General features: G+C 35.9%; 2 protein-coding genes across 2 annotated transcripts; one reads left to right on the top strand and one right to left on the bottom strand.

Moving 5' to 3' along the window:
• Window positions 1-6,586: 6,586 nt before the first annotated feature.
• On the top strand, window positions 6,587-7,270 carry LOC129744230 (uncharacterized). The gene is made up of 2 exons (XM_055736649.1): window positions 6,587-6,890; window positions 6,979-7,270. The coding sequence occupies exons 1-2, from the start codon at window positions 6,778-6,780 to the stop codon at window positions 7,172-7,174; spliced, it is 309 nt and encodes a 102-aa protein (XP_055592624.1). The 5' UTR covers window positions 6,587-6,777; the 3' UTR covers window positions 7,175-7,270.
• Window positions 7,271-14,493: 7,223 nt separating this feature from the next.
• LOC129745555 (zinc finger protein 845-like) lies at window positions 14,494-17,253 on the bottom strand. The gene is made up of 2 exons (XM_055738686.1): window positions 16,168-17,253; window positions 14,494-16,106 (listed from the first exon to the last, which is right to left on the bottom strand). The coding sequence occupies exons 1-2, from the start codon at window positions 17,187-17,189 to the stop codon at window positions 15,668-15,670; spliced, it is 1,461 nt and encodes a 486-aa protein (XP_055594661.1). The 5' UTR covers window positions 17,190-17,253; the 3' UTR covers window positions 14,494-15,667.
• Between the last annotated feature and the right edge of the window lie 6 nt (window positions 17,254-17,259).

Here is a 17,259-nt window from a genome sequence, read left to right as displayed (position 1 = left end):
ATGACAAAACATAAAAAAACGACAAAAATGACAAAAATGAAAAAACCCCTCTAGAATGACAAAAAAGCCAACATTTAAAAAAAAACAAAACTTACATAAAAGACAAAAATTACAAAAATAACAAACTGACAAAAAAAAATCAAAAATTGAAATCTGACAAAAATAACAAGAACGACAAAAAAACCAAAAATGGAAAAAATGACAAAAATCACAATACTGAAAAAAGAAAAAATGATACAAATTAGAAACATGATGAAAACGACAAAAATGCCAAACGGCAAGAACGACAGAAGTAAGAAGAAAATAAAAAAAATACCAAATTTACAAAAACGACAAAAATGATAAAAATGACAAAAATAACATACTCACAAAAATTTAAAAAAAATTAGGAAAATGAAAAAAATAACAAAAGTGACAAAGAACACAAAAATGACAAAAAACTGCAAAAATTAAAAAAAAAAGCAAAATTGAAAATTTACAAAAATGCCAAAACGACGAAAAAAAAACAGAAATTACAAAAATGACAAACAAGCAAAATTAAAAAAAAAACAAATCAAAATTTAAAAAATTAAAAAAATAAAGAGAAAAATGAGAAAATAAACAAAATTACAAAAATGACAAAAAATTAAAAAAATTATAAAACTTACAAAGTTAACAATAATTACAAAAATTTAGAAAAATAGAAATAGAAAAATCACAATACTGAAAAAAGAAAAAATGATACAAATTAGAAACATGATGAAAACGACAAAAATGCCAAACGGCAAGAACGACAGAAGTAAGAAGAAAATAAAAAAAATACCAAATTTACAAAAACGACAAAAATGATAAAAATGATAAAAATAACATACTCACAAAAATTTAAGAAAAATTAGGAAAATGAAAAAAAATAACAAAAGTGACAAAAACACAAAAATGACAAAAAATTACAAAAATTTAAAAAAAATGGAAAATTTACAAAAATGGCAAAGCTACGAAAAAAAAAACAGAAATTACAAAAATGACAAACAAGCAAAATTTAAAAAAAAAAACAAACTAAAATTTAAACAAATTAAAGAAATAATGAGAAAAATGAGAAAATAAACAAAATTACAAAAATGACAAAAAATAAAAAAAATTACAAAACTTATAAAAATTATAAAACTTACAAAGATAACAAAAACTACAAAAATAAAAAAAAACAAAAATTTAAAAAATGACAAAAATTACTAAAACGACAAAAATGACAAAAATTTAAAAAAAAACCCTCTAGAATGACAAAAAAAGCCAACATTTGAAAAAAAAAACAAAATTTACAAAAAAGACAAAAATTACAAAAATTACAAACTGACAAAAAAAATTCAAAAATTAAAATATGACAAAAACAACAAGAACGACAAAAAAACAAAAATGGAAAAAAATGACAAAAATTACAAAAACGATGAAAATCCTAAAACGATTAAAAAAAGACAAAATTTGACAATAACTACCCAAAAAGCCGAAAACGATAAAATAAAAACAAAAATGCCGAATACGACAAAAAGGATACAAATTCCAAAAAAAACGACAAAAATCAAATAAATGACAAAAACAGCAAAAAATAAAAAAAAATTACCAAAAAACAAAAATGACAAAAATGGCAAAAATTGAAATAAAAAAATACAAAATTTACAAAATTGAAAACAATTGACAAAAAGTCAAAATGGAGACAAACATCACAAAAACGTCAAAATAAACAAAAAATGACAAAAACTTCTGAGTTGTCAAAAATAACAAAAATGGCAAAAATTACAAAAAGTGGCAAAGTGGAAAAAATGATGAAAATTCCAAAAAAAACATATTTACGAAAATGACAAAAACGACAAGAATAACAAAAACTACAATATTGGCAATAATGGTGAAAATTCTAAAATGACATTGACAAAAATGATAAAAATTAAATTTTGACAAAAACGGAAAAATGGCAAAAATTAAAATATTGTCAAAACTGTAAAAATGGCAAAAAGTGCAAATGAAAATTCAAAAACGATAAAAATGCAGAAAAAGACGGAAAAAAATGACACAAATGACTGAAATGACAAAAATTATAGAAAAAAATATGGAGCAAATAACAAAAACTACAATATTGGCAAAAATGATAAAATAATAATAATAATAAAATGATAAAAAGGCAAAAATTACAAAAAAAAAAGTAAATGATAAAAATGACAAAAATAACGAAAAGCGGAAGAAATCATGAAAACTACAATATTGACAACAATAATAAAAATTGCAAAGTAGCAAAAATTATGAAAATTACAAAAATGACAAATTTACAAAAAATGGCAAATATGACGAAAATTCCAAAAATGAAAAATTGACAAAATGATAAAATTGATAAAAATAGCAAAAATGATTAAAATTAGATTAATAATAAAAATGATAAAAACGACAAAAATCAAATAAATGACAAAAATGGCAAAAATTTAAAAAATGACCAAATAACAAAAATGACAAAAAAGGCAAAAATTGAAATAAAAAATTACAAAATTTACAAAAATGAAAAAAATGACAAAAAGTCAAAATGATGACAAAAATAAAACGACAAAATAAACAAATAATGACAAAAACTACTGAGTTGTCAAAAATGAAAAAAAAATGGCCAAAATTACAAAAATGTGGTAAAACGTCAAAATGATAAAAACTACAATATAGACAAAAATAACAGAAATGGCAGAGTGGAAAAACTGATGAAAATTCCAAAAATAATATATTTACAAGAATGACAAAAACAACATAAATAACAAAAAATTCATTATTGACAACAATTATGAAAATTCTTAAAATGACACTGACAAAAATGATTAAAAAAAAATAACAAAAATGGAAAAATGAAAAAAATTCAAATATTGTCAAAATTTAAAAAAATGGCAAAAAGGGCAAATGAAAATTCAAAAACGATAAAATTTCAGAAAATGACAAAAACAATAAAAATGGCACAAATGACTGAAATGGCATAAATTATAAAAAAAAAAATGATGCAAACAACAAAAACTACAATATTGACAAGAATGATGAAAAATGGCAAAAAATACAAAAAAATGGTAAAAATGACAAAAAAAAACTAAAAATGGCAGAAATGACAAAAAATCGCAATATTGACAAAAAATATCAAAAATGACAAAGTAGCAAAAATGATCGAAATTCAAAAAATGACAAATTTACATAAAATGCAAATATGATGAAAATTCCAAAAATTAAAAATTGACAAAAATGATAAAAATGGCAAAAATGATTAAAATGGGATTGATATTAAAAATAACAAAAATGACAAAAACTGCAATATTGACAAGAATGATGAAAATTCTAAAAACCACAAATAGATATAAATGATAAAAATTTCAAAAATGACAAAACTTATAATATCGACAAAAACTGTAAAAATTGCAAAAAATGCAAAAATAGCAAAAATGATGAAAATTCAAAAAAACAAAAAATTATAAAAATGACAAAAATTATAAAAATGACATGAATGATAAAAAAAGATAAATGTTACAAAATTTTCAATAATGACAATCACTTAAAACTGTAATATACAAAAATGATAAAAATGGCAAAAAATAAATACAAAAATCTTTAAGTATTTTTTGTTTATGTAGTTTTTTGTTGTATTGCCCAAACAACAATTGTAATTGTATGAATTGTTTTCGATTTTCTTACGCTTTAAAGTTATGACCTTAATCCTTTTTCACACCATTTAACAGTTTTCTCACAATAAGAGATAAATGAAGCGTAGATTGGAAAAAAAATTACTGCACTTCAGTTTTATGCGAGTATAAAAACGAAATTTGCAAATCATGCGTCAACGTTTAGTAGAGTGAAAAACTCTGTATGGTTCCGGTCTCAGAATTCATCTTCTCCGATGAAGTCAAAGTCCGTCAAATAAAACCACTGTTAATCATAAGGTGGCTAAACGTTATAAAACTCATTTCATTATCGCGTTAAGATCACGTAACCATCAGGAATGAAGAACCCGGACCAGAGGCTACCATTTGTTGATTTTGTTCCCTCGAAGCGTCAAAAGTCCATGTAAGGCTAGATTTAATAAATGTATAATGTCACTTTAAGCGTCTCACTTCGGTAGCACGTCTCGAGTCCATTTGACTGTAAAAGATGAAACTAATACCATCCGACAGATTACTCAGATACCTGTCCTGGCGTGGTCTGACCAGACCGAGATCAGCCTCAGAACCATTTGCTGATTGTTCGCCATCGCAATCGCGGGACTGTTCTTTCTGGGACGTCATGCTGTTTTATAGATCCATACGTCGCTATTTAATGAAGATCGTAAATTGCGGCTGCTCTGCTGGCTCGACCAATCTCACTTTTCGCGCTTCTTGTCATTTTTGCCACAAAACCGGTGTCATTTCGCGTATCAACGAAAAAAAAACAATTCGCCGCCAGCAAAGGAAAAGAACTTCGACGGGTCCGCAGCCAGTCTTATCGATTCGCATCCATAACGCCGGTCGATCAACCAGTCAATCTGATTGCCATTAATTTGGCCATCTTTCGGCCGTAAATTTTTTGCCCCGTCCTGAAAGCAATCTATGTAGGTACCTATGTAGAGTCTGAGTGTCTCGGTCGGGACTTCATAAAAATGCTGACAGCGGCAAACAGAACGGGATCACGGGACCACATTCATAATTTAATTATCGTAAAGCGAGTTCCTTGCTCTTCTTGTCGTCTGGCCCCCAACCCGGTTTTTTTTCTAGAATAGGGCGAGACTCCATCGTCACCAAGCCTTGACCATCTCGAGTCAAATCAATCGCATCCGATTGCATCTCGGATTCTTGATTATTTGGTAATCTGATCCCTCTTTTGTTATGTCTCCGAGATTTTTGTGCTATCCATCACGACTGGCTTCCACTGAACGTCTGCAGAAATGATCGATCCGCGCATAGATTATTCTAAATTCCAACATTTTAACTTTAGAGTTCAGAAGTTTTTAGATTGGGAATTTGCAAAATTTAAGGAAACCGCCATGTAAAATAGTAGTCAAGTCTCAAAAGCTTATAATCAAACAGACGCGGGACCATTAAATAAGTAAAGTCTGTTTCACATAGAATCTGGTCGGATAAAATAGATCATTTCTCCGCAAAGAAATAACGTACAACAAAAGTAAAAATGTCATTTTGTAGGGTTTTTATTGCAATTTAAGGCAAAAATACATAAAAATCATTCGTCAGCTTTTCGGATGAATTTTCAAAATTTTTTTTTCTGATACCACCCATCATTTTCTGCACAGTACTGCTGGTAACCTCATTCGCCATCTTGTTCCACCACTTTTCCATTTGAGCGGGTTTTTTTCAAGGTTCAGCCACATTTCTTCAGTTTGCCCTTAACTATTGCCCAATATTTCTCGATGGGACGAAAATCTGGACAGTTTGGTGGATTGATACTTTTTTCAACAAAATCGATCTTGTTCTCTTTATACCACTTAACGACATCCCGGCTGTAGTGGCAGCTTTCGAGGTCCGGCCAGAATTTCACCGGACCTTTAAGGGACCGAATGAATGGCAAAACCCTCTTCTGGAGACATTCTGACAGTGATGAAAATCTTACTCTTCTTCCCACAACTACAGATCCCTTGCCAAATCATCAACTTACGAGCAAATCTATCTACGAAAACGAACTTTAATCTACCCGCAACATTCTCTTTACGCTTCGCAAGGTAAAATTTGTTATCGGGTATTTGTCCAAAATCCATTTTGACGTATGTTTCGTCGTCCATCAAAATGCATCCGTTGTACTTGGTCAACACTTTCTCGTACAATTTCCTTGCCCTGGTTTTGGCAACCAGGTTTTGTTTCAACGTCCTGTTTGGGTGTTTGCTTGCATGATACGAACGCAAGCCTTCTCGCAAATAAATACTGTGGTTCGTCTTGAACTTTTTCGCCAAATTACGCAAGGAGATTCCAGGATTATTGTGAACTGATCGAATTACCTTTGCTCGCAGCTTCCGGTCATATGATCCACTTTTACGCCTGGTTTGTTTTGCTCGATCCACCGTTAGGGTCTCCCGGTAACGTTGCAGCACCGAATTTACAGTCGATTTTTGATATTTCAGAAATTTCGCGATCTTTACCCCTGACCACGTCGTCGGTTTCTCTACGTGAGTGTGCAGAATTTTCTCTCGCCTTTCGCGTTCCATCGTCGATGACTTTTGACTGACTGCTTCAATTTTGATGAAATTTTCACCACTAAGTAAACAAACCATCCGCACACTAAGATTGCATTTATCCCGCTCGGGACCATGATTCTCCGTATCACAGGAACACAGCTCAATTCAAACGAAGTTCGAATGAGAACTCACTCGAATCTCGGGACGCTTCAACTCTCCTGAAATCCGAGACAAACTTGCTACGAGAGCACAGGAACTCTAACCAACCCCGTGAATTCAGGACAGTGTTCTCTTGAATCGCTGTAGACACATTTCTTGTCATATTTCCTATCCCTTTCTATCCTGTTGCAAAAACAACCGGATTTCTTTTTGCTTTCTCGCCAGTGCAAAGAATAAAAACGCGCGAAAGAGTTCAGTTCGTTATTTTTTCTTCCGGTAGCCGCTCGTTGCTGTTAATGGATCCAACAGCGTCATTTATTGTTGAACGTTTAAGTCCTGATTAATTAAAAGTATTTGTTGCTGTTTACGTAAAATAAAAATCGCTTAAGTACCCGATGAATATTTGGAAGTGACCCAGCAGCCCCATCAAATCAACAACAGGCACGCCCTAGCAGCAGATCATTAAACAGGACGTGAAAATGCAACAAGAGCAAACAGCAAGCGGCGACCTCAGCAGTGAGGTCCATGCAGAGCTTCGATATGCTGTAATTTTGGCCGAACAATCTTTCACCATATCATACGAGAGCAGGAGGTAACTATTCAAATTTCTCATTTCAAGTTTGACAAAGAACATGAAAACAACAAATGAACTCAAACTTGAATTGTTTTTTCCTGTTTAGATTCGTTGATATGACCGATTCTGATTGGTCCCAGAAGGTCAGGAAGAACTTTGTCAACAATTTGCCACCACTGGGCCGGGAACCAGGGACGAAAAACCACCAGAACTTTTTTCACCGTAAGATGGTGACAGCATGCTGGGAACAAGATCTTCGAGGAGCAGGATCAAATTCCCAATCAACAACGGGTTATCGCTAATCAATAGAGCGGTCATCATTAATTGAATATCACCAATCAGATAATCTATTGGTAAGCGCGATCGATAAACCCACTTCACCATGCACTGTTCTAGCTACGACCAATTGTCTATGTTAATTCTGTTAAGTTCAGTGATTCCAGTGACCCCATATAGTGTTTATTTAAAATGATTTATATTCTAAAATATACAATTCACTTCGGAAATACAAAAAAAAATTGTTTTTATTTAATAGGATAAAAATCGGGATGGATTTAAGAGAAAGGGAGAGTGCAAAAAACGATTACAGAACTTCCTACAAGCTCGGAATAAACGCGTCTCGAATCCACAGGAGAATTTCAAAACTACTTGAAATTTACAGGGAAAAATCGTCTCCAAGCTACAGGGTAATTTGACAGTTGTTTTCCTGAGCTCTTTTTCTGTCCCGAAATCGTCCTGTAATTTCAGCTGTTGAAAATACAGGACGAAATCGTTCCGACCACAGGAGAAAACATTAAGTGTGCGGATCAAAACACTGTCAATAGATTTGCGATGTGACAAGTAGGGGCGCTGCAGTAAATGAAAAGATGCGGCCAGATTTCATGTGAAACAGACTTTAAGTATGAATTGTTTTGAGTAAAATCAGCATTTCTCAAACCTAATCTTCGATAAATGTGATATTTTCAAAAAAAAATTAGCTAAATCACATGACGAAAATTTCTTATTCTGACGCTTCAGAATTCGGAATTCCAAACACTCAGTAGCTTCCCCCGGTTTAAGATGTTCGGAGGATAGCTTGGAACTGACCATACGAAAGAAACAAGGGGGGAAGCGAGAACGCAAGCTCCAACAGATGTTTATCAGACGCTTATGATTTACAGGCAGCCGGGGGGATTCTCCATTAATTAAGCGTACGATAGTGTCTCCTCGAAAGCCACTGATGTTGTCATATTTATTCGACATTCTTCCACTTGACACGGGTCCTCATCCACCATAACTTACACACATCCACACATTCTGATTTCAGAAATGCTTCCTAGAGGGCAGGGCCGATTTCCTTGTTAAAAGTTAGTGTGTGAGATTCCAGACAGAAAACTAGTGCAAACATCTTTCGAGGGTCTTTTTCCGATACAAATTTGTATGCTTTTGAACTTTAATCGATTTCGTATTCAAATCGGAGAGGCCCTTCAGACTTTCGTCGAGGTTGAATTTGAAACCAACTTACGCTAGTCGGGTTCAGGGAGGAAGTTGTCCCCAAGCATGGTCAATAATTTCCGATGATTTATCGATTATGAACACACGATGTCTACTGATTAACAATTCCTATCCACCCATATTTTTCTTCTTCAGTCGAATAACGGGTTGTCTAGCAGAAGTGGATTGGTGCTCTTTTTTTCTTCGGGGGGTTCGTTGCTTGTGTTGTGTTTTTTTTTTTAAATGTCTCCAAATCCCGGGGTTGTGTAGGTTGTTTTGTTTGGCTAGCCAAGTGGATTGCGATCTTCTACTGAACTAGGCGCCCTCCTCTCCGGTCCAGTTTTTAATGTGCTTCAATATTTCAAAGTGATCTGGTTTCGATTCGGCATGGTGGGATTACCAGACCACGATGAATGGTGTCCCAGGGATATTTTTCATTTCCCCTTCTTTGTATCCACTACAAAACGATTAGAAAACGGACAATTAGTTAGCTCATAGAGAAAATTATTCAAAAAACCAACCTAGTTTGGATGAAAAATTTTCTGTTTCATTTCACTTCTCGTAGTCGAAATTTGTTTCGCAAATTTTATTACAGGACTATTTTTTTATGGACTTAGTAGGCTGTGACCGAGTAAAGAGGACGCGTTTTTTCTGTCATCAAAAATTGTAACAAATTTCAATGTCCGGAAAATTGGCTGAGATTTTTAGATGGAACCAAACTAGTGACGGGGACTTACGGAACTTTTGGGAAGTAAACCCTTCCATAAAAACCAAGCAGTTTTTCTGGCGTATCTCAAACTCCTTCAACATCTAGAATTGGCATTTAATTTGGCATTCCTGGTGAGTCCGTTACTTTTTGGTTTTTTTTTTCTTTCATGTTTGTCAGTGAATTGACTGACTTGACTGACTTGACTGACTTGACTGACTTGACTGACTTGATTGACTTGACTGACTTGACTGACTTGACTGACTTGATTGACTTGACTGACTTGACTGACTTGACTGACTTGACTGACTTGACTGACTTGACTGACTTGACTGACTTGACTGACTTGACTGACTTGACTGACGTGACTGACGTGACTGACTTGACTGACTTGACTGACTTGACTGACTTGACTGACTTGACTGACTTGACTGACGTGACTGACGTGACTGACTTGACTGACTTGACTGACTTGACTGACTTGACTGACTTGACTGACTTGACTGACTTGACTGACTTGACTGACTTGACTGACTTGACTGACTTGACTGACTTGATTGACGTGACTGACTTGACTGACTTGACTGACTTGACTGACTTGACTGACTTGACTGACTTGACTGACTTGACTGACGTGACTGACGTGACTGACGTGACTGACGTGACTGACTTGACTGACTTGACTGACTTGACTGACTTGACTGACTTGACTGACTTGACTGACTTGACTGACTTGACTGACTTGACTGACTTGACTGACTTGACTGACTTGACTGACTTGATTGACTTGACTGACTTGACTGAATCTTGACCGACTTGACTGACTTGACTGACTTGACTGACTTGACTGACTTGACTGACTTGACTGACTTGACTGACTTGACTGACTTGACTGACATGACTGACATGACTGACTTGACTGACATGACTGACATGACTGACTTGACTGACTTGACTGACTTGACTGACTTGACTGACTTGACTGACTTGACTGACTTGACTGACTTGACTGACTTGACTGACTTGACTGACTTGACTGACTTGGTTGACTCGACTGACTTGACTGAATTGACTGACTTGACTGACTTGACTGATTTGACTGACTTGGTTGACTCGACTGACTTGACTGACTTGACTGACATGACTTACATGACTTACATGACTGACATGACTGACTTGACTGACTTGACTGACTTGACTGACTTGACTGACTTGACTGACTTGACTGACTTGACTGACTTGACTGACTTGACTGACTTGACTGACTTGACTGACATGACTGACATGACTGATTTGACTGACTTGACTGACATGACTGACTTGACTGACTTGACTGACGTGACTGACTTGACTGACTTGACTGATTTGACTGACTTGGTTGACTCGACTGACTTGACTGACTTGACTGACTTGACTGACTTGACTGACTTGACTGACTTGACTGACTTGACTGACTTGACTGACTTGACTGACTTGACTGACTTGACTGACTTGACTGACTTGACTGACTTGAATGACATGACTGACTTGACCAGGGTTGGTAAATTTCGCCCGTCACGCTTGACCCGACTAGTTTTTTTTTCATCAAACGACCGGCACCTTACTTAACTGACGGAGCCTCACTACTCGCATGACGGATAAAGCACGACAACCATCAACATTTCTCCGTCATGCGACTGGCGAAGCTCCTACACATCCTCGACCGGCTGCTGCCGGCAGGTACAACTAATTGATCGACTTGCTGGCAGAGAGCAACAATAGCAACAAAAAACTGAAAACGGGCTTGCTGGCAGGAGCAACAATAATAATAAATGCGTTTCTTTTTCGTCTTCGGTCGTCTTCGGCTTGCTGGCAGGAGTAACAATAATAATAAATGCGTTTCTTTTTCGTCATCGGTCGTTTAAATGCGATTGCTTGACTAGGTTATTATTTTAGCTTCAAATGACTGGGGAGTGAATGACTGGCAAACGAAGTGACTGGTCGTTAAGGAACAGTCAAATGAGTTTGAAGGACCATTTTACCGTTGACCGTTGAATTATGCCAACCCTGGACTTGACTGACTTGACTGACTTGACTGACTTGACCGACCTGACTGACTTGACTGACTTGACTGACTTAACTGACTTGACTGACTTGACTGACTTGACTTAATTTATTAAGTTCTGATAAACTTCCAAACTTCGTTCGTTCACGCAAAGGTCTCTGAGGTTTCAAAATTGAACAAACTCGAAATATTTGACCTCATTTGAAGTGTAAAAACTGTCCCATTTGAAATGTGTCAGCCAGCAAACCGACGATTTCCGGGGTAATTTCCTTCCCGGAGAAATTCCTCCTCCATAACCAAAAACGCTGAGCTACCGGGCACACTCTCGATTCAGAATAGCTAATTAGTGAATGAACGTGGTGCAGACTCCGATCGGGAAATAGCTGACTATGGGCAATTATGTGGTTCGTCCTCTCGAAATTGAAAAAAATGTCTAAGAAAAAAAAGAAATATCAAAACTGAATCGACTCACCGAGAGAGAGTGTGTGTGTGCGTAGAAAGGTTGGCACCGAAAAACTAGCCCATGCATCGATCGGGAGATCGTTCGGCAGGGCCAATTAAAGAAATAAATCTTGATCGCGGCTTCCTGTCAATCTGGGCCCCGCGAATCCCACAGTTAGGTTCGTGTGGCCTGTTTTTTTTTCTTTCTTGAGAATGGTCAGCGCAGTCAAATCACGGGAAATGACTGATTTAGCGCGTCATAAACTTGTATATAGCCTGAAGATTTTATACTGGGCGATTTGAGGCGTTTTCTGTCCCTGCTCCCTTAAGCTGTTGTTTTTGGGAGTAAGGTGAGATTTTGGAGAAATGATTTTGTATTTTGCGGAAAACCAAAAAAAAAAATGACTCCAATCTCTGAGTAGAGGAGTAGATTTATGACCTTTCTTCGTCCATTTGGAGAGGTTTATTAAACGTCGGTGGGCAGACTTTTTCCGACCAGGCTGCCTGAATCGAAAGATCAATCGGTTCACGACTGATCGCGTTTCATTCAAAAGAAGGCGGACTGGCATAGTTTGCTGTTTCTGATGTATGAATGAATAAACGAGTGGATGGTGCCGAGCTATAATTGATATTGCCGGCATGTCATAGGCAGTTGTTGGGAGTGTCGTAAAAGCTGTGACTTTAGCCATATTCCCTAATGAATGTGTTTTCGATGATCAGCAATAAAATTGGATTAGACTGATAATAAATAACAAACAAAAAAAAAGCAACCTGAATTGAATATCTAAATAAAACTAACGATTTTCTTTTCCTGAATCGTGAATATGAATTCAGAATGTGTGTTTCAATCTGAATTCAGAGTCGAAATCATAATTCTGAATCATAATTCTGAATCTAAATTTTGAATTTGATGTTTGAATTCGAATTCTGAATCTGAGTTCTGTATCCGAACTCTGAACATGAATTATGAATCAGAGTTCGAAATCCGAATTCTGAATCTGAATTCTGAATCTTAAATCCTAAGACAAGTTGACCACCGTTTAATTGATTTTTGTAATTTTTTGTTTTCGGTATATCGGTGAAAGTGTATATTCTTGGAGAAAGAAAATGAGAATTGAACAATAATAGAATTAATTCATCTTAATCTAACTTCCGGAAACTTCTGGAAGTTCCCGGACATTCCAAGCGGCTCACTATATGATGACAATGACGGACACAGTTTTTCGCTCACAACGGCGGACATTCCACTATGACGTTCCTTTACAGTTTTTCGGTAGTAGTTCTGGACAGTCTTGTAAGCGGTCACCATCGTTTGAAATTTTTCGGAGACGGTCACAACACATCTCTCTTGATTATCATGAAATGCACTATCGTTTGATCGGAGAGCAAAAAATGTCAAATGATATTTCGGATATTTGTAGTGGTTAGTCGTTTGACTATCATTCCATGCGTTGCAAATCAATCATTCCACATTGTTCGACCAACACATCCAAACACGCCTGGCCCTGTTCAGCAGCGGATATTTTTTACGCAGGAGAGAGTGAACAGAATGGATTACCTTCGTTTAATGAGCCTATACTTTCTGCTGCGTGAAAGGGATAGGCGACGTCATAAACTGTCGGGAATTCTCGTCGTTTGACCATCAAATCATCGTTCTCGTGTACCATGACACGAAATCTCATTCGACAGTCACGCATAGGGGAATGCGTGACATTTCAACTGATAGTAGTCGGCTGTTGCGTTAGTATTTGGTCGCATTCGTTTGATGGTGAGAACAGTGAAATTGATGGAAGCAGGCTGTGCGACTGTCAGCGAGAATGTCGATGGTTTACAAGTCTGGTTCTGGAGTGACAAATTTTAGCGACGTGTTCATTGGTTGCTGTTCCGCTACAAAGTGAACTCGCTCCAGTCCAACAAAGACAGTTCAATTTTTAGTTCATAAGGTCGAACTCAGTTTTGATTCCACGCCGAAGGAGTAGTTTTGAGTTCGCATTTCGAACTCCGTTTTGAACCATCGCAAGTAGGAAAAAGGGAACTTAACTTTAAGTTCATAGAATCGAACTATAATTTGAACCTCGATCAAACTTAATTTTGAGTTTGAAAAAAGGAGCGTGCGTGTTTTGGCGATTCTGAAAGTTAGTTTCAATCCCGGTCACCAGTGCTCGCTTCTGTTTTATATGAATGGATAGCGCCACCTGTATCTGGTATTGCTAGAACGTTTTGTTGTATACAAATTTTGTTAACATCTGAATTTTTGAAAGACGAGTAATTTTGTGATAATATGTTATTGTCTGGTTGGTCACCCATTTAAGTATTAATTGCGCCCGATGTTGCCAACGTTGTACCATTGATCAATTCCGTTCTCTGGATGTTGCAGGTATCAGCGGTTCTTCATGTCTCAGTAGATAATCGTGCGTCATTATGGTATGTCCTATTCGTAGTCTCGTAAGGATGCGTTGATCTTTTTTGTTTGTTACATCTATCCATTTTCCGGTTGTTGACTTTATTTCGCTTAGTTTGTTTGTTCTGTTGGTCTCCCATATTCGGCTGCGTTGCTCCGAAATTTTCGATTTTATCCATTTTAATGCATCATCTTCGGGTGTTCCCATTGACACTTTCTCTGCCTATTTCACTTTTAATTTGGCACATGAAACTAAAAACTATTTCACTCATTTCAAACATTTTTAAATAACTTAAATTGCTTAAACAACTCCAAATAATTAAAATATTGAAAAAAACAAAACAAAAATTATTATGTAATATTATTTAAAAATTAACATAAATACATAATTTTTTTACAGTTTACAGTTGAGATTGAGAAGGGAGCATTTTTCTTTAATGTGATGACAACTTTTGTCCAACGCAACGCGGTTAAAATTGGATAAAAAAAATCATATACCGTATGGTACGGTTTCAGGTACTTTTCGGGCCTAATAAAAAATGTGCAATTTTATTAATTTCAGGATTTGACAAGTTTGTATTTTTTTTCATCTCAATATTGAAATCATTACTTATAAGCTACATACTTGAATAGGATTATTTTTACAAAAAACAGAAAAAAATCCAAGATTCTTCAGGCAAAAACATCCGAGGGATTGCAGTGGAGAGAGAATTCTGTGCATTTGAAATGGTAATGATCAAAATTCCACAACTGCTTAGGGGGCATCCCTAAATTACGTAACGCTCTTAGGGGGGGAGGGAGTAAGCTCAAGTGTTACAACTTGTGACATAGGGGAGGGGGGGGAGGTATACTCATCGTTACGTAACGATTTTCCTTAAAAAATTCAGTTTTATCGCTACTATTTTTAAGTCATGCAATTTTTGCAGAATGATATGCAAACCAAAATCAGCTTAAAATTTGTAAGCTACAACATAATTGAAACTAGTTTGAAACCTTTCCTTTTTAAAGACTCTGAGATAGACTCCTTAAAAAGTGTATTGAATATACGTGAAATATCTAGCGGAAAACCGAATATTTGTAAATTTACCCCCAAGAACTCAATTCAACCATAAGACGAAAATTTTACAATTTTTCTCAATTGGTATAAAAAATGCAATTTTGATTATTCCGACGAATATTACTAAGTGGAGTATATTTTGCATAACAAGTTCAGCAGGAGTATGAACAAAATAAAATAAACAAGGTAGATCATCAGTTAACAAGCACAGAGCAACTCGCAATAAGACAATCAATATATTTTATCAGAGAGTTATCATCAATGAGTACTAAGAAGCGATTTGGATAGATATTTATTCCGTTTTGAAGAACATTAAAAAAATTATGTTAAAATCTTTTTTTACCTCAAGAAATCAGTAAACGAAAACCTGGGGGGGGGGTTATTATCCGCGTTACGTAATTTTCATAGGGGGGTACGTCGAAATGTTACGATATGTGACATACGGGGGGAGGGGGTTAAAGAAGTGCATTTTTTGCGTTACGTAATTTATGGATGCCACCTTAACAAATTGCAACAATTAGCACATTTTCACTCTCTCTGAGCACCGGTTTCTCTCATTTTAACTTAAACCTTCTAATTCTCTCTAACAAATTGCCACAAATTCAATCATTGGATGCAAAATTTGTTTGATCATTGACGATGATTCTCCGTTTATCTCAGTCCCCTGAAAACATCAGTCTCTCAACCTTTCAATAAATGCGTATGAAGGCAGAGGTTTTTCTGCCCGTTCCAACTCCTCATAATGATATTTCCTCCGATGAAAGAAGCTAGGAGGGTTAGTAAAAAAAGTTTTTCCGCACAAGGTGCATCGGTACAAGGGCTTTTTGTAATGAGCGTAAAACTTGTGCTCTTCCAAATGCCTCGGAGTTGAAAAGCTCTTCTCGCAAGTGTCGCATTGATGTTTGCGTTTTTGATGCTCATCCTTGAGATGTTTGGAAAGATTTCTGTTGTTTCTGAACGTCTTTCTGCAGAGCTTGCACCGATGAGTGGTGCTTTCGGAATCGGTGTTTTGTACTTCCGCTATGCCATCTTCGTGAACACTGTGATCCACTGGTTCTCCTGCAGAGGGTTCTATCTTTATAATTACAGCATCTTGTTCATCATTTGAATCTCTAAATAAGAGAAATAGAAAATTTAAATAAAAATTGTTAACCAAAAGAACACAATTATTACCTTAAGACTGATAGCTCATTTTCCAAAGAAACCCGTTCGACAATCGTATAGCCGTCTATTTCGTACAGTTGATTACAGCTCTTCTCTTGAATCAATTTAGCGTATTCCTTAGGGTGTTTCCTTTTGTGATGGAAACAGTATTTACTTTTAGAGTCGAAGATGTCTCCGCACAATTCACACCTTACCCAAGGCTTGCCAACGTGCATTTCAGCTAAATGAAGCTCCAAGTGTGACCCAATGGTGAATTTCTTGAAACATTGCTTACAGGCAAACTTTTCGGGCGTCGAGTGCAAGCTCTGCATATGAAGGTGGAGCTCGTTTTCCGTGGGAAATATTTGAACACACATCACACAACTTCTTTCGCAAACAGTGTCATTGGTCAGTATAGCATTCAGATCGTCTTCTACATTTAATTTGTTGTACGTTATTGTATCGGTGCTATACTGTTTGACCAAAACTTCGAATTCCGTTGGATGCTGCTCCTTACGATGCCGAAAATATGCTTCCCTCCAGGAGAATCCATTTCCACAAAATTCACAGGCGTATCTTATCACACCGAGGTGATCACTCACATAATGATCTTCCAACTCATTCTTGGTGTCATGTATATTATCACATTTGGTACATACGAGCGTTCCTATTACATTCTTTTTATGAACGATCTTCATATGCTGATCAAATCTTAACTTGCTAGCAAAAGTTCTGTGGCAGATCTCACAGCATAAATCCTTGGAATCATTACCGTTTTCGCCATTGAAAACGACACAGCCAACCATAGAGTACAGCTCGTTGATAGGAAACGAAGAAACTCCTTTAGACGCCAGAGTTTGAGCGTATTCGATCGGGTGTAGATGTTTATTATGATTACGGTATCCATTTATATAAAAAAACTTTTTTCCACAAGTTTGGCATTGGTACCTTGGCCTACCAGTGTGTTTAGATGCGTAATGATCTTCCAACTTTCGTTTTGCCATGTAACTTTTGTCGCATTTAACACAAGCATATTTTTTCCCTAAGTGCATAGCCAGTACATGCAAGTTTAGGCAACGATTACTAACGAAGTGTTTTCCACAAAACGTACACTGTAACTGG

Source organism: Uranotaenia lowii, chromosome 2, assembly GCF_029784155.1.
Source record: "Uranotaenia lowii strain MFRU-FL chromosome 2, ASM2978415v1, whole genome shotgun sequence".
NCBI lineage: Eukaryota > Metazoa > Arthropoda > Insecta > Diptera > Culicidae > Uranotaenia > Uranotaenia lowii.
Note: the sequence above shows the minus strand (reverse complement) of the source record. Positions and strands in the feature narration are given on the sequence as shown.

What these genes read in the sequence shown, in the direction of transcription:
- LOC129744230 (XM_055736649.1), top strand. Translation starts at nt 6,778, where the DNA reads ATGCAACAAGAGCAAACAGCAAGCGGCGACCTCAGCAGTGAGGTCCAT. An exon ending in ATATCATACGAGAGCAGGAG is followed by an intron (nt 6,891 to 6,978) that starts GTAACTATTCAA and finishes TTTCCTGTTTAG; the next exon opens with ATTCGTTGATATGACCGATT.
- LOC129745555 (XM_055738686.1), bottom strand. Translation starts at nt 17,189, where the DNA reads ATGCACTTAGGGAAAAAATATGCTTGTGTTAAATGCGACAAAAGTTAC. An exon ending in AATGAGCTATCAGTCTTAAG is followed by an intron (nt 16,107 to 16,167) that starts GTAATAATTGTG and finishes TCTCTTATTTAG; the next exon opens with AGATTCAAATGATGAACAAG.